This window comes from Onychomys torridus, chromosome 23, assembly GCF_903995425.1.
Source record: "Onychomys torridus chromosome 23, mOncTor1.1, whole genome shotgun sequence".
NCBI classification, from domain to species: Eukaryota; Metazoa; Chordata; class Mammalia; order Rodentia; family Cricetidae; genus Onychomys; species Onychomys torridus.
In genome coordinates, this window is record NC_050465.1 from 2,608,663 (window position 1) to 2,632,563 (window position 23,901).

A 23,901-nucleotide genomic window follows, 5' to 3' on the forward strand; every position below is an offset into this window, starting at 1 on the left:
TCCCATGCATTCAGGGGAGCCATGTACCACCTCCACAGTCAACATTGGCACCTGCCTACGGGAGTAGCTCTGGCAACATCAGTTCCCAAACAATGGCTGATCTGAGGCCCTTGCTACAAGAGGAAATCGTTCTTTCTAGTAATTGCCCATTTTGAGTAAGGTGGTCAAGTAGCCACAGCTTCCTCATCTGGCTGCATGTGGCACATGCAGACTTGCTCATCAGACCTTATATTTACTGTGTTACCTGTTTGAGAACTGGACAGGCAAACACGGGCCCCAGTAAATAGGTGGAGGTTGACTGGAAGCTACTGGGACCCCGGGACTGTTAATCTGCTAACGAGGAGGTGAGGAAGGAAAGCAGACTCTTCTGCACAGGTCTCACCAGTGATGAAGACAGAAGGCAACATGGGCAATGGTAAGGCAGAGCCCTACTGCCCTGGCCTCACTGTGGTGAGTGAAGGAGTGACCCTCCGAAGAGAAGGCAACTGTCTGGGTAGGCAGGACAACCACTGTCATGACACTTTAGTTGGCTGGTTCCTCCTGGACAAGCAGCCTTCCCTGGGGACAAACCTTAGCTCTAAGACAGACATGGCTTCTTCTGAGCAAGTCAAACCTCAACATCGAAGAATCCTTGTCTTGCTGGTTTTGGTCTTAACAAGAATAGAACAAGCTTCTGGAACAAGATACAGTGGAGTCAGGAGAAGTGGCCTTAAGTGAAAACACAGCTGTGGGGTTTACAGACTGCACTGCAGGGAGGCGTCATCCAATGGGAGCGGCCAGCCTCGCTATAGACTTTCCAACACTAATGAATTGGGAACTCCATGCTGAACAGGGTTTAGTTTGAGGGTTCCTGTGCCAGCAGATGGATGTATTTTTCTTGAAAGACCAAGGTGCCAGAACTTTTCATGATTACGTTACTGGAGTGAGGTCCTTTTTTGTGGTTTGTGAAGTTGAGCGTCAGGACTGCAGGGCTCTCTTGCTCTTTCTTACTCTTATTTTTTCCAGGTCAGAAGCAGAGCTTGGAGCAGGGAGGAAAATCCTGCTGAATGAGCAAGTTCTTTCTTAAAAAGCTCTTCAAGTCCAAAAAGACTTCAGTGGACTTAGGAGAAAGAAATTTAATACATTGCCATAGAATCGCTACTCACCAAGTTAAAGCAGAGCCCACAGCATCTTTGTCTTATAAAAGAAAGCAAAGAGAAGATGGAAAAAAGAAATAATGCTTAGGAAATCCAAACCAAACAATGAAGACCAACGTAGGAAAACTAAGATCACTTCAAAGAATGTGAAGATTCCCTCCTAATAAGGTTTTTCAATTTCAAAACCTAAGCTTCAGGTGGGAGGGACTTTTCTGTTCCTTTCAAGTATGCCATAAATGGCATTCCCTAAATGTTGGCCTTGTGTAGGATTGGCTATCTTCCACTTAAGGAGCAGTTAGGTACCCTGCAAGACCCAGAAAGTGGGGGGTATCATTGACCGTGGGAAGCTGAGATGCTTCCCAGACTGCTCTCTGACCCGAGCTTGAACTTGAGTCCTAACAGCTAGCAAATTGAAGCAAGCTCAGCCTCCAGGAGAGCCCAAGTGGGAGTGAACTAAAGCAGTCCTAGCCAGAAAACTACCGCTCAGCTCTCACCACTGACCTCTGTCTTTACATCGCTGTGAGGAAACCCTGATTGCTCTTACAAATTGCCTGCTCAGACCATCCACTCTATCTTGCCAGGGCTGCAAGTACCTTCAGGGCCCAAGCAGAAGCCTTGGTGCCCAGGAGAGGTCATCTGGTAGCTATTATGCACAAGACAGGGAATTCCTTGATTATTTTAATATTTATTTATCTTTGTGAATGTGTATGTACACACATGCATATGCACAAATGTACCAATAAAATGTGCATGTGTGAAGGTCAAAGGACAAGCTGTAGAAGTCAGTTCTTTCCTTCCACCATGTGGATTCTTAGAATTAAACTCAGGCCATCAGACTTGGCAGCAAGACCCCTAACCAACTGAACCTTCTAACTACCTGCATAGAATTCTTCAACTTTTGCCCAATATCAGACTAATAGTTTTTTAAAACACCAGAAGCTCTCAGCTTCTACCTTCCTTCGGTCATGGGTTTTAAGACCCCGCTGCCTAGTTGGGCTATTTGGGCAGAACAGCTCTGCACCTGAGCTGTGAAAGACTGACATGCACACTGACCACCCCTTCCTGTCCCATTCCATCACCTTCTGTTGGTCATTCTTACGAATATGATTGGATCCACTGAGTTGACTGGGCTAGGATCCAGAGTAAGGCTATGTACTTTCTACTAGTTATGGAAAACATCTTGATGGCCTCCTAACCTCCTGCTTAGCCTTGGGCATTCATTCTTTCCCTAAGATTTTGCTAAAGTTCCTTCCAAAACAGTGAGACCCTAAAGCCTCGTATTTCCTCAGCCAACTAGTCTGGTAGCCCCCTTGTAACCACTGAGTGGGATGGCGCCCTGCTGGTCCCCTTGCCACTCCACTTAAAGCCCAAGAGGCTAGGCAACCCTAGCAGGGCTTGCACCCCATCTACCCAAAGTCTCTGGAAACGTTTTCCTCCTCACGCTAGGGTTCCAGCCTTTAACTCAACCTTGATCCTATGGCTAGATTTTTGTTGGAAGGTTTCTCCTGTCCCACCCAGCCTTGCAGCTGCTGGGATCCAAATAAACACACACAAGCTTATATTATTTACAAACTGTATGGCCTAATGGCTCAGAGTTCTCGCTAGCTAGCTCTTACAATTAAACTCAACCCATAACTATTAATCTATGTATCATGTGTTCTGTGGCATCCCATTACATGTTGCTCCTTGGGTGGCTGGCTCATGTCTCTTCCACCTCTGCCTTTCTCTTTCCTGTCTCTCTCTTTGGATTTACTGCATGGCTATAACCTGACTCACCATAGGCCAGAGCAGCTTCTTTATTAATCAATCATAACAACACATATTCACAGCATACAGAAAGATGTCCCACAGCACTTTACTGTAGTAGCAAAGTTTCTCCAGTCCTGCCAGGCCCCCACAGTCCTGTGGCCCGCTTATAAAATAATCATTCAGAAGCTTATATTAATTGTAACTGCTTGGCAATTAGCTCAGGCTTATTATTGACTAGCTCTTATATTTAAATTAACCCATAATTCTTATTTATGTTTAGCCATGTGGCTTGGTACCCTTTCTCAGTTCTGCCTTGTCATCCTGCTTCCTCTGTATCTGGCTGGTGACTCCTGACTCAGCCCTTCCTCTTCCCAGAACTCTCCTCATCTTCTGGCCCCACCTATCCTTCCTTTCTGGCTACTGGCCAATCAGCATTTTGTTTATCAACCAATCAGAGCAACACAAATTCATAGCATACAGAAAGACATCCCACATTTCCCCTTTTCTGTCTAATCAAAAAGGAAGATTTTAACTTTAACATAGTAAAATTACATATAATAGAACAGTTATCAACCAAGAATTACAGTTACAATATCTAGTCTGTTTATATTTGGCAAATTCAAAGAAAATATTCTGTTTTATATTTGTGAGTCTAAAGTTTCATATCTAACTTATCTTTTATCAAAACCAAGGAAGATTATAACTGTCTAGTCTTCAACTACATCAAAGACCTCATAAGGACATAATATTACCTAAGTAAACAGGAAATGCATTGTAAACAACTTCCAAAGTTCTGGAAATGACAGAGACAATCATCCAAAGTTTCTCTGAAACATTGGGGCATCCATTTTTAGCCTATAGGCCTAGTCTCTCAGTCACTTTTCCCTGTGTCCTGTAGAATGTTTGGCCTGCGAAGCAGGAACCTGAAGAACCATTTCACCTTGCAAAGTTCAATGGTCACCTTCCTATGGGTCGTGCTTGTCCAGTTTATACAACATATTATCAGCAATCCAGGCAAGAGCAGTTTCTTGCCCAAATGGCTATTTTTGCCAAGAAGAAGATGAACTCCATATGGAGTTACTTCGATGCCCATCTTTCTCTTTGAAGTAAATCAGTGTTGCCAGGAGCAGACGTGTCTCACTGTCCAGAAAGTCTAAGTTTTTAAAGCATTTTAAGTGTCATATTTTATAGGTCTTTGAATTGTTTGAAGATTACCTACCTAATTGAATTGTTTCTCTGTATACCTAGAAAACTTAACTAACATGACTATAAGTATAATTATCATAGATGACTAATTATTATTATTATAATTTTTTTTTTTTTTTTTTTTTTTTTTGGTTTTTCGAGACAGGGTTTCCCTGTGTAGCTTTGTGCCTTTCCTGGAACTCACTTGGTAGCCCAGGCTGGCCTCGAACTCACAGAGATCTGCCTGCCTCTGCCTCCCAAGTGCTGGGATTAAAGGCGTGCGCCACCACCGCCCAGCATAGATGACTAATTATTAACCTGTATTTTTTAATTATACATTACAATTTCAAATGAGCTGCACAAACATAATACCTTAAACAAGTGTAGAAATGTACATACATGTGACAAAATTAACTTCAAATTTGCATCAATAAACTAAAATCTATAGCAATGTAAAATATTTTAAGCAAGTTGTTGCTCTTTAAAAGAAGATTCAAGGGGCTGGGGATTTAGCTCAATGCTAGAGTGCTTGCCTAGCAAGAGCAAAGCCCTGGGTTCGGTCCTCAGCTCTGACCAAAAAAAAAAAAAAAAAAAGTAGATTCAATAATCTACTCTTTTATTCCATCATATCTATATTCTATATGTCTATATCGCTTCCCCTTTTCTGTCTGGTCAAAAAGGAAGATTTTAACCTTAACATAGTAGAATCACATATAATAGAACAGCAATCAAGCAAGAATTACAGTTATAATATCTAATCTATATTTGGAAAAATTAAAATATTTTATCTATCCTGTGTTTGTGAGTCCTAAGTTTTACATCTAAATTATCTTTTATAATAACCAAGGAAAGTTATAATAATAACTATCTAGTCTTTAACTAACATCAAAGACCCCAGAAGGATATATAATATTAACTAAGTAAACAGGAAATGCATTGTAATCAACTTCCAAAATTCTGGAAATGACAGAGATAGCTGGCTGCCTGGACAGTCATCCAAAGTTCCTCTGTAATGTTGGGGCATCCATCTTCAGCCAATAGGGCTAGAGTTTTTTAGCTACTTCTATGTGTCCTGTAGAATATTTGGCAGTCTCCTCTACGAAGCAGGAACCTGAAGAACCATTTCACCCTATTTTGGCAAATTCAGTGATTATTTTCCTTTGGCTCTTGCATGTCTGTAGTTAGAGTTTTCCTGCCTGGACCACAGTCAGGACAAATCTCTCTTACCCGCCAGTCCCACAGTCGCTCAGACCCAACCAAGAAAGCACACAGAAACTTATATTGCTTACAAACTGTATGGCCATGGCAGGCTGCTTGTTATCTACCTTTTCTATCTTAAATTAACCCATTTCTGTTAGTCTATACTTTGCCACATGGCTTGTGGCTTACCAGTGTCTTTACATGTTGCTTCTCATGGTGGCGGCTGGCGGTGTCTCTCCCCAGCCTCCTACTTCCCCGAATTCTCTTCTCTCTTGTCCCGCCTATACTTCCTTGCCTGGCCACTGGCCAATCAGAACTTTATTTACACAGAGCGAAATCCACAGCACATGTCCAGTTTATTCAACATATTATAAGCAGTTCAGGCAAGAGCAGCCTCTTGCCCAAATGACCATTTTTGTTAAGAAAAAGGTAAACTCCATATAGAGTGTCTTCAGTGCCCATCCTCCTCTCTGAAGTAAATCGGTGCCGCCAAGACAAATCTGCTCCTGTCCAGAAAGTCTAAGTTTTCAAATATGTTAAATGCCATATTCTATAGGTCTTTGAATTGTTTGAAGATTACCTACCTAATTGAAATATACCTTTATATACCTAAAAAACAACTAATATGGTTATAAGTTTGATGATCATAGATGATTAACTATTAATCTGTATTTCTTAATTATACATTACAATTTCAAATGAGCTACACAAACATACCTTAAACAAGAGTGTAAATATACATACAATATAACAAAACTAACTTTAAATTTTATCAATAAACTAAAATCCATAGCATTGTAAAACATTTCAAACAAGTTGTTGCTCTTTAAAAGTAGATTCAATGATCTACCTTTTCATCCTATCATATCTATATCCTCTTTTCTTCTTTAGAAAGAGATTGCATTTATAATCAACCTGCTTTAAATAAAAGTAAACATTCATAAACCATATTTTGAGAATTTGAGCATAGCTTCTCATATTACTTCCTGCTGGTTGGGGACACTGTAATCTTATGAGGATCTTGAGAAAATTAAGAATTATAGTTAAATCTTGGCTGTAGTAGGCTGTGAGACTGAATCATCTCAGCCAGTTGCTTTGAATCTGTTTTGGATGTTGGATCATCTGGGCCATGGCTATCATTGGAGGCCTTTCAGGGGGTCTTGGCTGATCAAACCATATTAGCCTAGAAGCAATCCACAGGTTCTCATCTTCTGTGGAAACAAAAGCAGAACCTCTTTTCTAAAGCAACATATTCTTAGACACAAATTTTGAAGTCAAGATACCTTTAAAATATATATATTGGTTTAACTCAGCAGCCTTTGCAATCAAATGTCTTTCTGTACTTAAAATCCCAAAGACAATATAATCCAGACTCTCGGTGTGATTTCCATCTTTATGTGGCTTATTTTTATATTACTTTTACTGTTTCTTTAAAGACTTTATTTTTTTAAATTATCTATTTCTTTATATAACTGTCTATCATCCTTTTCCTCTCCCAAGCCTATGTACTTTTTTTTTTTTTTTTTGGAGACAGGAATTCTCTGTGTAGTTTTGGTACCTCCTGGATCTTGCTCTGTAGACCAGGCTGGCCTTGAACTCATTGAGATCAGCATGGCTCTGCCTCCTGAGTGCTGGGATTAAAGGCATGTACCACTGCCTCCTGGCTACCTACATACTTTTTTGTTTGTTTTTGGTTTCTCGAGACAGGGTTTCTCTGTGTAGCTTTGTACCTTTCCTGGAACTCACTGTGTAGTCCAGGCTGGCCTCAAACACACAGAGATTCACCTGGCTCTGCCTCCCAAGTGCCGGGATTAAAGGTGTGTGCCACCGCCACCCAGAACCCGGCACCTACATACATTTTATTCCATCTGAATCTGTCTTTTTTTTTTTAATTTAATTTTTACTTTCATATGCATTGGTGTTTGACCTGCATGTCTTTGTGAGGGAGTCGGATCCACTGGAACTTGAGTGGGTGCTGGGAATTGAACCCAGGTCCTTTGGAAGAGCAGCCAGTGTTCTTAACCACTGAGCTATCTCTCCAGCCCCCTGAATATGTCTTATTGTGAATCTATAATCCTTCTCTGACCAGGAGATATTTTAAACTGCTAAGCTGCATGGCTAGGACAAAAATCACAGCTCTTACTGCTGACTTTGCCCCCTCAGCTTCCCAATGTGACAGTGGTAATTCACTGCCAGCTCTGGGAGCCATGCTGTCTGCTGACTCTGGGAGGCAGTGTTTCCATGCCTCCATCCAGCAACATGTAACCCAGAAACCTCTTCTTCTTTTCTTTCATTTTTTTTTTTTGTTTTTTGTTTTTTTGTTTTGTTGTTTTGTTGTTGTTGCTGCTGCTGTTGTTGTTGTTGTTGTTGTTGTTGTTGTTAGCAGAAGCTAAATCCACCATGTATTGTGCTGCATGGCTTGGAAACACCACTGTGTGCTGCAGCAGGAATCTGCTATGCTGCTTAGATTATGGAGGTTGGCAGCCAGCTCCATCTCACAGACAGCTGTTAGGAGATGAGTCTCTACACTGCTGCTGGCATGAGACTGTGAGACTAGGAAGCCTAGTGTGGCTCCATTTCTGTGTGTTCAGAATCTTTAAGCTTTCTTGGGTCTATGTGGATCAATGCCCCATGTTGGGCGCCAAATGTAGTCAGAAGTTTTCTTGTGTCCTGCCGGCCCGTGGTCAGGACAAATTTCTCCCACTCGCATCCTGAAGTCCCAAGTAAACACACATAGGCTTATATTATTTACAAACTGGATGACCTATGGCTCAAGCTTCTCACTAGCCAGCTCTTATAACTTAACCCATTTCTGTTAATTTATATATTGCCACATGTCCATGGCTTACTGGTATTTTCACATCTTGCTTCTCCTGGCAGTGCTGGCATCTCCCCTCTGCCTTTCTTCTTCCTGACTCTCCAGTTGGAATGTACTGCCTAACCTTATTCTTCCCCACCATTGGCCAAACAGCTTTATTTAACAACTAGTCAGAGCAACACACATTCACAGCATACAGAAAGACATCCCATAGCACCAGATGACTTGCCTACCCCCATCACAAAGCCAGGACAGTAGAGAGTCCCTTCACAAGTTTATGTTCAGCTGCCCACAGCCTGCTCTCCTGTGTGGTCTCAGCCTGTTTCTGGAAGTAAAAAGTTCTTTCATTCTCCACCCATCCTCCTTTCTCCTTGAGGCAGGGTCTCTCTATGAGAGCCCTAGAACCCAGCATGTTGACCAGGCTGGCCTCAGATTCACAGAGACCCACCTGCCTCTGCTTCCTGAGTACTGGAATTAAAGGCGTGCACCACCACTCTCAACAGCTCTTCCATTTCCACACAAAGGAGGCTTGCTTGGCTTTTGTCAGGGTGGTAGACCTTGCCTCTTACAGGGCCCCTTTCAAAGCCTCCAGCCTGTGACAGAGGTCTAGAGAGCAGCCTTGTGAATGCCTGGAGGCCTTCATTTCACCTCTTTCCCCTCACTCAGTACCAGGGATGTTGTGCAGCTAGAAAGTATCCACCCATTCCCTGTGAGAGGACTTAACAGCAGTTAGTGCTTCTGTTCCTGTAGGCTGACTTCCCATTGAGTCAGTCCCTGCAGGGCTTTGTTAAGGGCCCCAGGCTGGTAGAGATGGCCCCTTTATGTCCTGGCTAGGCTTGCTATGGGAAGCGTCTTCTTCAGGGTATTGACAGGATAGGAGCATTTTCTGGCTTCTGGGGATTTGTGGCCCCTAGTTTCAGTAGAGCTGATCTTTATTGAGTGTCTCTGCCTGGATCTCTGTTGTAAGTCTTCTTTCCTGCTTTCCTTGGGAATTCCTCTGCTTGTTCTCTGGCTGGAAGGGACTGGTGCAGCTACACTGGCCATTATGTTCAGTGTACACCCTCTCTTAGCTGTGGGCCTCAGCTGGGTCACACATTCCTTCTTGAGCCTGTTCCTAGGACAAGACACTATTGGTACTGATGTCTGATTAGCAACTGAAAGGACCATGGGCCTTCCTTAGCACTGTCAGGTTTAGTCTGCCTCTAGAGACTGGGTCTGCTTTCCCATGGAGCCCCTGGATGGGCATCTCACTAGAAAGAAGGAAATACTCCCAGTACTGCCTCTGTGTCTGCTACAAGGATTAGTGTACTCATTCATTCATATTGACCTTTGCACCTGTAGGCACCTACATACCTGGAGACATGCCTAATAATGGCTTGGCTTCTCTGGGAAACAGCATGTCACCATCCTGGGTGAATTTCAGAGGACTGCCCCCCGCCCCCCATCCCATCCCTACCTCTCCACTCTTGGCTTTTCTTTGAATACTTTAATTACCTATCCATCTCTAAGGTTACATACAGTCCGCTGTCTGACCAAGCTTCTGGTCCTCCTACCTCTCTAGAGTTCACAAACACCTAGGAGGCCAGTACACTCCCAATGCTTTGCAGTGTCTAGTACAGACCTCAGTTCTGCTGGTTACTGACCAATATAGGTCTCATATTTACCAACTCTCTCAAACACATTGCCCATTATTCATCCCTCAAACCTTTCTGAAAGATCCAGCTTTGAACCAAATTGGCTTTCTTCACACTAATGCCAAGGCTGCAGAGGGTTGCTCATTAATCTCAGCTCCTATGTGCTCCCCCAGCAGTCCTCATGCTTGACCTCATCCAACTCTTTATCTTGTCCTCCAGAAGAAGCATCAACCTTCATCCTTCCCTCAGACTTCTGGTCCTCTCACCAAACTCTCCATTCTTTGCAGATAAGTTAGCTTCCTCTTTCTTAGGGGAAACAAACAAACAAACAAAAAACCCAGAAGCCATACTACAGGTCTGTCTGCATTCCTGCTCACCCTTTCTGCCTTCTTCAGTAGAGAAGAGGTCTTCAGTTGTATGTTGGATTCCAGTCGCTGGCGATCTCCGAAACAACCAGTCTTTACCTCATCTCTTTTGAGTCCGCTCCTACTTAAAACCAGCCTCACTCTCGGATAGACAATCCCTTCACCCCTCACTGTGCTCCCCACTGCGTTTCCTCTTGCCTCCTCCCTGCAGCTGTCAGAAGTGCCACTCACCGCCCCACTTCCTTTCCAGCCTGTCTCCTAACTGCCTCTGCTCCCACCACCTCCCAGACCCCGTTCTTCCAGACCCAATGGGGTCCCTGTTTGGGATGCACATTCCTCTCCTACATGACCTTTTAGACAGCTGTAACAAACCGGCTTGACTGTTCCTTGTGGGGACCTGCCCCACCGGGAACTTAGGTCACCTATGAAGAGGTGGCCTGGAACCCAGGAAAGGTAAGTATGCACCGCTGGGGCCCCAGCTGGAGACAATCAGATGCAGCACGGAGTCAAGTCAAGCAAGAACTCGTTTATTGATAGGCAGTAAGCCTCTTTTATACCAGAAAACCTCAGAACCCTAGGAGGAGGTGAAGGAACCAACCAATCATTTTAGAGGTCACCCTATTTACAAGCTGTCCTGACACCGTCTCGTTTTTTAGTATTTTATCTTAGCATCAATAACTTGAGCTAGCCTTTTTTTAACCATTTGTGTCTATCTAATCTTGACACAAACAACCCAAGCTGGCTTCCTCTCAGCCAGCCTTGAATCTACTTTCTGTGTAAACAGCTTAAACTAACTTGTCTAGCATCACCTGTACCTACTTTCTGGCGAAAACAGTTTAAAGCTTAAGCTCTGCTTGTCTAACTTCCTCTAGGCATCCTCTTTGCAGCCCATGTGTGCCCCACAGTTCCTTCCTTAAGGCGTATTTTCCCATTAGCTTCTTTAAGACATAATCAGGACCCACAGCCATCCCTTCTCAGTCTCTGCTCCCAGCTCTCTTGTGGAGGTGTTTCTCAAGACTCCTCTAACATCCTCTTCTTTCTGGATACTCTCTCAAGACAGTCTCATTCAGTGCAAGCTGTCATCTTGCCAAACGAAGCCTGCAGATATAGTACCACCTAGAAACCTCAGGACTGCATATCCAGCAGCTTCCTGACTATTCCCACCAAAAACAAATAAATCAGCAACTCCAAATGAGACTCAAACTCTTCTCCCAAGCCCCCTCCCTCATTGCCTGGGGGGTAGGACACCGGCTGCCCCACTGCCTGAGGCAGAGTATCTTTAGCAGTGTCTGTGACATCTCCTTTCCCTTTCCTATCCAGACCGGCGAAGTCCCATGATTCTGCAACAGGCAAAGGGAAGAGCATTAAAATTCTGGTTCTGTTGCACTGTGGACAGATGATTAACGTTTTGTTTGTGTGAGTGTGTGTGTGTGTGTGTGTGTGTGTGTGTGTGTGCGCGCATGTGTGTTTGTGTGTATGTGGGTATATGTGTACTTGGCAGATGTGCTTGTATGTGGAAGCCAAGGACAACCTCAGGGGTAGTTCCTCAGGGGTTGTCCACTTTTATTACTTATTTTTTGTCTCTCACTATCCTGGGACTCAAGTAAGCTGGACTGGCTGGCTATTGAGTCCACCTTCCCAGCACTCTTACAGCTTTTTAAAACATGGGTTTTGGGAATCAAACTGAGGTCCTTCTGCTTGTACTTTACCAACTGAGCTATCTCCATAGCCACACACACCCCTCCCACAACAAGATCTCAGTGACCCTCCTGTCTCAAAATAAGCATTTATCACTGAACCTATCTAATTCTTAATCTTTCTTAGCCTCAAGTTCCTTATCTATTAAAAAGGAGTTATGACCTAATGCAAGTGGTTGTCACCCAGACAAGGGAAAGCCTTCACTGGGTGTGCATTTGGTAAATGTGAGTACCCCATTCAATGACTAAGGGACCCTCCTGTGCCTCCCTCCCACCACTCTGACTTGTCTTACTGTTCAGTTGGTGTTTCTGTAGTTTTCTGACCGACCGTGGAGCCCCTCCTAAGAAAACACTGTGGTGTTTTCATGCCTGAGGACCACAGTGCCTATGTTATCCTTCCTTGTTTCACCTTTGGAACTAGGAGTCCCCATTACATGGTTTGATGTGTCTTGCTCTAAGCTGTTTCTGGGTGCCCCCATCCCCACAACCCTGCCTGAGGTCCAGGCCTTATCTTGGAGTCTGTCCTGATAGCCTTGCTCTCACATCAGCCCATCTCTACCTGCTGACCAGGTGACTTCCTCACACTCTTGCAGGCAGCTTACCTGATCATCTTAGCCCCCTTGCCTCCCTAAAGCAGCCTGATACCTCAGTCCTCTCTGACCCCTTCCCCTTTCATGATAACAGTGGAGAAATGCACTTGGGATACAGTGACCAGCAGGATAGGCAGAGACATTCAGCAAAGACGAGTTCTACTGAACCCAGGAGCCGAAAACCCACATAAAACAAGATTATCAAAGTAGTGCTAACTTGTCATGAAGAACTGGGAAGTGCAGATGCAGTGGAGAATCCCAGGAACCTCCTGCTGTGCTGATTTCATTTCTTTCTCCCAACCCTTTGTCGATTGATGCAGCCTGCTTTCTCCACCCATCCCCAGTTTCCCAGGTTGGTGAGGATTCTCCGTGAGCAGATTCATGGCCATCTGCTCTCCCGCACACAAGGCCTGCAGTGGGGCCTGTCATCACCCCCCACACACACACACCATTGCTGGTCTGCTAGAGTCAATGCAGTAGTAACACCGGGCAAGCAGTTTCACAATGAAACCTCCCCTACATTTCTGATCAAATTTCTAAGCCACAAATTCATTGCTTAAAATACTGAGGCAAAAGACAGAGACATTTCTAAGGGCCGGGTGGTGGTGGCACATGCCTTTAATCCCAGCACTTGGGAGGCAGAGGCAGGCGGATCTCTGTGAGTTCAAGGCCAGCCTGGGCTACCAAGTGAGTTCCAGGAAAGGTGCAAAGCTACACAGAGAAACCCTGTCTCAAAACACCAAAAAGAAAGAAAGAGAGAAAGAAAGATTTCTAAGAGTGTAGGTTGGTTTGTGATTCTTTTCGTTTTTGCTTTTTACTGTACAAAACTAATACTCCGCCTCAGTTAGAAAGAGGGCAAAGTGGTAGTTGTGATAAATAAATTGTTGTTGTACTATACTGTGATTAGTATATTGTTGACTACTATATTGCTGTGCAGTGGGTTATTTTGCTTTGTTTGGGGAGTTTCTTTTTGACACAGAATCTCAGTAGGTAGCCCACGATAGCCTTGAACTTTGGTCCTTTTACCTCAGCATCCCAAGTGCTAGAATTAAGGCATGTACAACCATCCCTCTCTATTTTTAACATTTTCCTTGTTTTTTAGAATGCATTAATTATGCAAGAGAATAGGTTCGTTTTGACCTTTTTATACACATACATAGTGTACTTTGGTCTTAGTCATCCCCATCATTGTGTCTGTCCCCACTGCCCTTGCCCTTCCGCAAAGAAGTTAGACTCTAGGTGTGAGACAAGATCTGTTTGTCTCTCTAGGCCTGCTTTACTTTGTTTAATACCCAGTTCCCTTCGGATGACACATTTCCACTCTTTTTGTTGTTCTTTTTCCCTTTTCCAGGTCTGCATATACACGTGTGGGTTTGGCGGTGTGCATACATGTGGAAGCTTGAGAATCATGCTCATTGCTTTTGCACTTGATTCTTTGAGGCGAGCTTTCTCCATCAAACCCAGCACTCACTGATATGGCTAGTCTTTCAAACCAGCTTGCTCTGGAGACCTCATCTCTGCTTCCCGGATTAGAATTATAGGCATTCATGTGGGTCCTAGGGTCCTCACACTTGAGCAGCGTGCTTTAACCACTGCGCAATCTCCCCGGCCCTCACTCTTTTATTGCTGAATAAAGCTCCACTACGTGTATGCGCACATTTTCTTTATCCACTCATGTCTTGGTGGGCGTCTGGGCTGGTTCTGTGGACATGCTGTGAGGAGACTGCTTTAGTATAGGTGAATGCACAGATGTCTGTGTTAGGCTGGCCTTGACTCCTCTAGGCAAGTATCCAGAGGTGGTAGAGCTGTAACACAGGGGAGTGTGTTCTCTCTCTCTCTCTCTCTCTCTCTCTCTCTCTCTCTCTCTCTCTCTCTCTCGGGGGGTCTCCATACTGATTTCCATAGTAGCTGAAATAAATTCTTTTTTTATTTAACTAAAATGGAGGCCTGGTTAGAGCCAAGGTATACTCTGTAGGAAAAGCATGCCTTTGACTCCAGTGAAGTTCCTGGCTTTGTGGTTGTGAGGAAGAATTTGTTTCTGGTTTGAATGTTCATCTGGGTCAGTAAGAGGACAGACCATTCCCAAGAGCATGTTTTGCTCTGAGGGAGAGAAACATTGTCCAGCGTCTAATGGTGCAAATCATTAGCTGTGCTAACAGCCTACAGGAAAAATCATAACAATGAGTCCCCTAACACGTAGTTAATGTAGTTACATTTCCCCTGGTGATTTAAAAGCCCAGAGAATTTGAAAAGATAGTAATTGGCCCCACGTTTGGAAATGCTAAGGCTGTCTGAGCCCTGAGCTCCAGCAAGACAGATAGTAAAGTTGCCTGAGCTCTGTGGAGTTCCGTTCTCACCTGAGGTCTCCTTGCCAGAGTCCTGAAAGAAACCGGGATTACCCTGTTCCTCTCTTGGTCTCCAGTAATGGGCTCTCCAAGACAACATGTCCCTAACCAAATGTCCCTAACCAAATGTCGGCCTCCTGCCCTCCCAGGGTGTCACATTACCTGCCTGGCTGTTCAAATCCAAACCTTGGACCTCAATTCCCTTTCTGTCACCATATCCATCAGCATATCTGGTTGATTCTGTTTCTAAAACTTGCTGCCATTTACATCTCACAGAGTCCATTTCTCTCCACCTTGCCTGCCCAGCCTCCAGTCCCCACTCCCTTTCCCTCAGCCTCAGTACCAGCCCTGTGCCGGCTCCCATTTCTCTCCTCTTCCTGCAGACAGCACAGGGTTTTCCCCAACAGTGCTGGCATCATCTATCCCTTTCTTAAGCTGATCAGGAGCTTTTCTTTGCTGTTGGGGAAAAAAAAAGGTTAAAGATTCCAATGTAACCAAGAATGTCCTGCATGTTCGCCTGGCCTCTCCCCTCCCCCAACAGTGTCAGTACCACTGCGGTTCTTGTGTCTGCTGGACCCAGCTCCGTCCTTCAGTTCCTGCAGCCCCTGCTCCAGGACCTGTGTACGTGTTGTGTCATCTGCCCAGGACAGCTCTTTGCTCCCCTCACCTGTGGCCTAGTCACTCCTTCCCACAGTCCTAGTCTGTCTAGATCAGCTCATTTGCTCCCCTAGAAACATGATCAGTTGTATTTTGCCTGCCGCCCATGAAAGTTTTAAGAACTGTCCTCAATTCAAACTTCTCCATATACCTGGACATTCCTTAGTATAGAGGTCTGATTGCTGTCCACTCTCATCATAGACTGTGGGACCCACAAAGGTGACTCTTCACTACCGTGGTGCTCCTGTGTCCTCCGCCAGCTCAGTGGCAGGCACAGGGGGTGCTTCGTGAATGCCTGTCACATGCTCGGTGCATGAGATGGCCTGGTGACAGCAGGTGTTGATGGCAGAGTACCGCCTGTGAGGGCTGAAGCACACTCACTGAAGGAAATGCAGGTTGAGTTCTCCGTCCCAGTGAGCCAAAACTTACTTGTTTTCCTTTTTTCTCTTTGTTTAGTTGAAGCTCGCTTTTACTCTGGACCATGAGACTGGAATGCCTCAAGGATGTCATATCTATGAGCACCGAGACAGCAACAGGTAAGCCACCCACTCTTGGGAAGCACCACCTAATCCTGCTGAGGAGCTGGGGCAGGCTTTCGGCCAGGCTTCCCCTACAGAGGGTGTTCAAACTTTTTGCCACTGTGTGAGGAAATGTCTGGCACACACACAGGAGATATTTCCCCCACAAAGTCTCTTTTGCTTTTAAATATAAATAGAAAGGAATGCGTATGGGGGCTGGGGCAGTGACTTAAAGTACCTCCTGTGAAAGTGTGAGGACCTGAGTTTGAACCCCAGAACCCACATAAAGTCAAGTTCAATAGCACACACCTGTGACTTCAGGATCCCTATAGTGGGGTTGGAGGAACAGCGAAGAGAAGCCTCAAAGTGCACTGGCCAGCTAGCCTGAGGTACAGAGATCCCTTGTGTCAACAAGGTGGAAGGTGAGAACCAACATGGAAATTGTCCTCTCACCCACATTTGCTCCGTGGCACATACTCATGGACATTTACACACAGAGCACATGTCATACATACATATACACATCATACACACATGCATGAAAATAAATATGTGTGAGGGAAACAGCAATGAGCAAAGAGTGTGTCCTTTCCAGGCTCCCCTGCCCTGCCCTCCCCTTCCTCCCCTTCCCTCCACATGCTAACCCCTGCCTGCTTATCTGACTCGGGTGTGACTTTGTCCTTGCTGTGCTTCTGAAGTCACTGCTTCCGTACATACTTCCATGCTTCTGTGGTGATCATGTAGCTTCAGAGTTGGGAGTATCTGGGGCTGTGTGCAGATGGGAAGTGGTAATTTTCAAGTACCTTTTCTTGGCATCTTTCTCAAGGACCTTGACTCCCTGAATGTGGGTTATTAGCAGCAAGACAGGGATGGTGGTGGTGAGGGAGGCAGAGGGAATATGCCTTGATGATGGTGGTGGTGATGACGAGGACGACAACGATGATGATGGCAGCTCACATTGGGTACCTGCTCTACATTAGACTCCTAGGGACTGGCATGTGTCATTCCTACTTACCCTCATAACAGCCTGAAGAGTGTGCTTTTATCACCATGCACTGCAGAAGCTGGGACCTAAGGAACTCTGCCAGCTCACTCTATGTGACTTGCATATACAGTCAACTTTAAACATAGTCACACTGGGAAAAGGCTATGTGGAATATAGCTATTACCACTTTGGGAAACCATACTCAAAATGAGTAGGCCCAGCCTGGACTTAAGAACAGTGTATTCTGGTATCATTGTGTAACTATCCAAACTGTGTCATCTCACCCAGTTGAAGGAATAGGCATCTGCCAGCAGAACCATCCATTATCTCCCAGAAGTAAAGACCATGTCTTCCTCAAAAACTCACTGCTCAGATCTGAGCAGAAGAAAGGTTAGCAGGTACCCTTGTGACTACCATCTGCACTCAGATTGCCTTCCAGGTGCCATTGCTGTCTTTATCTTTAGGCAGATGCTGTAGTTGCTCTTATAGAACCCCAATTCCCACCACATGAATCATAGGAAATGTCAGCTAGGTATCCTCAATGCCTCCATTTCCCCTCTGGGATGGTACTAGGTCTAGAAGGCATTTCCAGGACTTCTAAAAGCCATTGTGTTTGAAATACCATTTTGGTTTCTTACCATGCTCAGGTGAGCAGCCAAGTCAGTCTGAGATTCTCTGGAGCCATGGACAAGATGAAAGAACTGAGCAGATTCCTGGGTTGCTGGGCAAGCTTTCTTTGGGAGTAAGACACATAAGTCCTAAACAGTGTAGCATACCATTCTGCTCCCCTCTCCCCATTGCTTCACACTGCTCTCCATGCCTTGCTGCCTGCTGATTGTCAGTAGATGAGAGCCCCAGCATGCAGGCTGTAGCAGCAGAAAGTTTTGTGAAACCCAATTTTGGCCTAACCCTCTGCTCTTTGGAAAGGCAGTTGCAGAGTTCTTATTTAGTAGGAGAAGGGGTACTAGCCCTCTTTCCTTCAAGTTCATGTCTTAGAGGTACCATGTCCAAACAATGATGATAGCTTAGGTTGACTTTGAATATGAGAAATTAGCCAAGCTCTACATCCTGATCTGACCTGTGCCCACAGCAGAATATCATTTAGAAGTTATATGTATAAGTCAGTCTTGGTGCCCTGCAAAGCTTATCAGAGGAAGCATCTGTGGAGGAAATCATACAGGAAATGACCTAGGAAGTATATCGATGAGATGCCTCAATACCCCTTTCTGACACTCACTTGTCTTTAGGCCATCTTGGGGTCCATTCTCAGTTCCCTGAATCTCAGGTTTCTTTGTCTCTTCAACGAGTAATTGGGTGCTTTGTGCAGGGCAGTCATGCTGACTATGTGTCTCCATCCTTGAATGCTGGATATCCACAGCATCCTTCCCACATCCCCGCAGAATTATCATCCTGTGGCTTGCTTGTTTTCCCAAAGCCAGCATCTGGATCTGGATCCAGAGCTGTAGCTAGCAAGTAGTGATCAGAAAAGGGGCTGACAGATGTAGTGCTGGTAGTGTCAGTTGTGTGTGAGGCTCTCTAATGGAAGCAGACTCTTCCCAGAGTGTGAATTGTGAGATGAGGCACGGAGGAGCCCATGAACCTGACTGTGACTCCCAACCCTCCCAGGGGTCCACCTTGCTTGTGTTCATTTTTTTGTTTTTATTATCTAGAATGCCTAAGTCCAAATATGGAATGGCAACAGTTAGGAAATGAAGATACCCAGAGCCCTGGCCCCTCAGGAGCCCATGTTGTCCCAGCCCTATGGTACCCCTTTCTGCTGTCCATGCTGGTCTGCAGAAGAGATCCACCACTGACATCTTATGTTGTGTTGTTTAGGTAATAGTGGGTATAGACAGGGTATACTATCGGCCCCTTCTTTTAGGGTCTCCTGAACCTAAATAATATATTCATTCCAACTTGGCTATTTTATGCTCTTTTCAATTCTTTCCATCTACCAAATCAATTTAAGGCCCTTAACTATCATTTTTATCAGACTTTTCAGGGCTATCTGGAATAAGCTGTCTAATCCCTGGCATCTTTTCCTGGGTGGCAGATTCTGCATTTCAAGAAAACTCCCTCAAATCAATTCTTACTCATCTAGTCTTGTTTCCTGGCCCCTTTATACACCTCCTCAAATCTTGACGCTTCTGTTTTGATATAAAAATCTCTTGTCCCTAGGAGACCCCACCCATCCTCAATGCACTGTACTGGCATTTAACCCTGGCATGTCTGAGGAGAGAGACATCCACACATCTTCCATTCTCCTAAAAATAGCCCTACTATCTGATCTAGGAACCAAAGAGACCTCTGGCTCTCACACTTGGCCTTCAGCTGCTGGTCATGACCCTCCATTTGTTGTTAGTCCTGAGCAGAATTGCTCTTGCCTTTCAACCACCAGACAGCCTCATAGGCCTGTGCATATGCACCTCCCAGAAATGTCCAGTGATTCAAAGCCCTCTTCCCAGATTGTCCCCATTATATTTCTTTGAGCCATTGGAACAATGAATTGTTTGTCCCACAGACCCTATCCATACCCACATACCACTTTCTCCACTGCTTACCAAGTAGTAGATGAGCTGGTCCTGACTCCTTTTGTAAAATAATGTATGCAAATTAATTTTATGTGCATTGATGTGAAGATGTCAGATCCACTGGAACTGGACAGTTGTGAGCTGCCATGTGGGTGCTGGGAATTGAACCCAGGTCCTCTGGAAGAACAGCCAGTGCTCCCAACTGCTGAGCCATCTCTCCAGCCCTAACTCCTTTTTTTTTAAAAAGACTGTCTACTAGGTAGTCCAAGCTGACCTTGAACTCATAATCATCCACTCTCAGCCTCTGTCATCCTGCCTGTTCTCAGGATAACTCTAATCCTATCTGGATGGGCTCACATCTGCCAGGAAGCAGAGGCCAAGACAGGTTTAATGTGCTACCTATAAAACAGGAAAAGCAAGCAGGAGTCTGGCAGAGTAGTCATAGGCCTCTATACAAGTCTGGCCACTGGGAAGAAATCAGGGGGTGGAGGGGTTGGGGAGGGGCCCCAGACTGTACTTGGTTTTGAGTCACTTTACCTAGCTTCCTATGGGAAGGAAGCCCCAGGGCCAGGGCCCTTTGGAGCAGCTCCCCTTCTTTCGAGCTTGCCCTGTGTCTGGGCTCCACACGGGGCAACTGTTGGACATGACTCAGAGGTGGCAGCGGGAAGAGGCCTTCAGGGCAGATGCAACGTGGGCACTGAGCAGCCACTCCTAGGGCCAGCATCAGGCCGAGCTCCGTGGCGGGCCCCCCTCAGGCAGGGGAGCAAAGGCTTCTTCTGCATCAAGTCCCATGTTGACCTCACCCTCCCTCTGCTTGGTTCTTCTCCTCTTCCTTCCCCTGAAAAGCAGATGGAATATTTCCCAGCAGCCCCTGACAACTTCAAACTAGCATCAGCACTTCCCAGCACTTTTGAAATGGCACTTTCTGTCTGTGCTTGGAACTGCTGCCAGTTTCACGGGCTAACTGCGGTGTTACCTGAGAACCATTCATGGCAGAGAGAGAGCACCTCCAGCCCTCCCACAAATGCAGACACTGCCAGGTCAGAATAAAGAATAACTTTCCTGTTCCTTGTCAAGTCCCAGGTTAGGAGAAAGAGAAGCTGAAATTAAGAGATAGAAAGGGCTTACAGAGCTGGAGGCAGCTCAGCCAGAAGCTCCAGAAGTGACCTCATGGGAACAGCTGCAGCTGGGATATGCATATGGAAGTCAGCCACTCACAGTGCAGGTGTGGGCTTCTGCGACCCGCCTTCTCTGATATAGAGATATCTTTGATGTCTCTAGGACACCAACACAACTTGTGTTTCCAGAGTTGAACTCTGGGGTGATGTCTTCCCACTGCCAACCACACAGAGGGGAATCCTTGGCTCTTACTGCTTTTGCTACCTAGACTGAGATGACAGCCCCAGCCAGGATACAGCTAGGTGCTTCATTGTCAATGCTTCCCTAACAGAAGGTGGGAAAGCATGAATATTCTCACTTCACAGAGAAGGAAACCTATGAGCTGAGAGATGCTCTGCCCAAGGTCAAGTTGTGTCTAAAGAGCAGAGCTGGCAGACAAGCTTCTCCTAAGGCACTGCCTCCTCTATGAGGTGCACGGCAGGCATGGGCCCACAGCAGCTAGATAACTGTGCCAAGTTGCCTGGAGATCTGGACAGGGAAGTCGGCAAGACTAGGGCAGCCGCGGCTGCTTCAGGATTTCTGGTACCTTCATGTAGTGCATGCAGCACCTTCAGGGTTGCAGTCTGTACACATGTAATCTCTGCATACATGACCATGATATTTATCAGTGGAGCTGAGTCAACATCCCTCTCCCGAATTTACTAGGAGAAGCAGGAGAGATAGGGTTGAAGGCGTGAAGCCCTGAAGTTTCTTACCACAGGTTTCCCATCCTACCAAGCTGGTACTTGGCCCTTCAGCTACTGCTCCCCATCTCAAGCCAGAACTGTCCAAAGCAAAGAAACACAAAAGCCAGAAAAATGGATTGATTGTGCTGGCCATAGACCTGCCATAGACTCATCAGTGCATATGCACAGACACAGTGGTCCATGTCCCAGCATGCTGTATGACATAGGCATTCCACTGTGTTTTCTTTTCTTTTCTTTTCTTTTCTTTCTTCCTTTCTTTTTTTTTTTTTTTTTTTAAGCTAAGGACTGAACCCAGGGCCTTGAGCTTGCTAGGCAAGCGCTCTACCACTGAGCTAAATCCCCAACCCCTTCACTATGTTTTCTTCTGTGGTGCAAACTAGAAAATGAATTTGTACAGTTAACTCACTGTATAAAACTTACTTTGCAACCATGATGTGCATAGAGAAAAGCTACAGGCCTAAGTGTATAGTTCAAGGCTTTTGTCTTAGTCATTGTTTTATTGTTCTGAAGAGACACTGTGACCAAGGCAAGTCTTATAAAAGAAAGCATTAACAGGGGCTTGCTTACAGTATCAGAGGGTCAGTCCACTATCATCGTGGAAGGAAGCATGATGACACACAGGCAGGCATAGTATAGGAACAGAAGCTGAGAGCTACACCTTGATCCATAGGCAGCAGGCAGAGCGAAAGAGATGCTGGGCCTGGTGTGGGCTTATGAAAATTCAAAGTCCATACCCAGTGACACAGCTGCTCCAACAAAGCCACACCTACCATTCTTTCAAGGCCACACCTTATCTTTCCTGACAGTTCACCAGCTGGGAACTAAGCCTGCCAGTATGAGCCTGTGGAGACCATTTTCCTTCACACCACCACCAGTGAACACCAGTGAACACCAGTGAACACAGCTGGGTGTGAGGCCATGAGCCTGTAGTGCAGCACTTCGGAGGCAGAAGTAGGAGGTTCAAAAGTTCAGGGTCATCTCCGGCCACATGCTGAGTTTGAGACCAGCCTAGACTACAGGAGGCCGGCCCTCTTTCAAAAAGACAGAAAGAGAAACAAAAAGAAAATGAACACACTCAGGTCAGGAAACAGACTGTTAGATACCCCCACACTTCATTTCCCACCCAGCCTCCCATTCAGAGCCTTCCTCAATCCTCCAAAAAATGGAATCATTCAGTAAGTCTTAATTTTTCCTCTAAGTATTATTATATTAATGAGAATCCATCTTCATTGTTGTATGTGGTTGTTCTCCATTCATTTTCATTGCTATAAAAATTTCCCTTGAAAGGCTCAAGATGTAGCTCAATGAGAGAGCACTTACCTGGCATGCACAAAGCCCTGGATTTGATCCCTAACACTGTGATAAAATAAAATAATTTGAGAAACTATGAGAGATTTTTTTTTTTTTTTTAGAAAACACTTTTATCAATTCTTTGAGAGTTCCATATGCTATATTTTGATCATATTCACCCCTAATTCCTTCTCCTAACTCCTTCCAGACCCATCCCAACCTCCCTACTTCCCTCAATGACAATAATGTCATTATCTTCTTTTTTTAATAATGCATTGCCTCTAATTTGTGTTGGCCATATATTTCTGTGTGTCAACCTATCAGGACTCACACCCCTAAATAAAACTGACTCTTTTCTCTCCTAGAAGCTATCAACTATTTGTAGGGCCTCAGCAAGGGGTGGAGGCTCATAAACTCCTCCCCACTCCACATTAGGTGCTGCCTGGGCTTGATCTTGCACAGGTCTTATGGAGGTGACCATGGCTGCTGTGTATGAGTTCATGAGTGCAGCAATCCTGTCGTGCCCAGAAGACACGGCTTCAGCCCTCCCTGACCTCTAGTTTGTCTGAGATGTACCTGAGCTCTGAAGAGGGTGTGATATAGATGTCCCTTTGTGGCTGAGTACTCCACTGACCACCATCCACCACACATTAAAAAAAAAAAAAAAAACAAAAAAAAACTTCTCTGATGATCTCTGAGAGCTGCACTAATCTATGAGTAGAAAGATAGAATTTTAGAGGGCAGTTTGACTATGTCCTTTTAGCAAAAACAATGATAATAGGTCCACCCCTGGAGCTCCCCAACCACGAGTTCTCAGCCAGGTTTATAGTGCCCAGTGTGCATTTCCTCCTGTGGAATGGTCTTGAATTCCAGCAGGAAGTGATTGGTTGCCCCATCACATTGTGCCCCTGTTGCCCCGTAACCTCATCTTACCACACTGGTCATTGTTGTAGTTCACAGGGTTCACAGCTGAGTAATACTACTGAAGACTTTCCCCACAGCAGCCTGCAGAGCATCTTCCAGCACTGTGAGTGTTAGACAGAAGAGACAAGCTTCTCAGTCAGTACCAACTTGATTCTCATGTCCAGTGACAGATGCGTGTGGTGTCTCAGCAGTAGGGTTTTATCATCAAGTTCTAGCAGACGACCAAACTCTGAAAAAATTTTAGAGCCATATATGCTATAACCCCAGCATTTAAGTAGTAGAGGCAGGAGGATCAAGAGTTCAGGGTCTTCCTTGGCTACATAATGAATTTGGGGCCATCTTGAGCTACATAAACCCTTGTCTCAAAGAAAGAGAACTGATTATCTACTCTGCATTAATCTAATCAGTGTTT

General features: G+C 45.2%; 1 protein-coding gene across 3 annotated transcripts in view; it reads left to right on the plus strand.

Moving 5' to 3' along the window:
* Positions 1 to 23,901, plus strand: part of Dis3l2 (DIS3 like 3'-5' exoribonuclease 2) — a 328,899-nt gene that overhangs the window by 282,539 nt on the left and 22,459 nt on the right. For all 3 annotated transcript variants that reach the window (XM_036173185.1, XM_036173187.1, XM_036173186.1), the window contains exon 14: positions 15,833 to 15,912. In XM_036173185.1, coding sequence (XP_036029078.1) covers positions 15,833 to 15,912 — 80 coding nt within the window. The remainder of the gene's footprint in view (positions 1 to 15,832; positions 15,913 to 23,901) is intronic.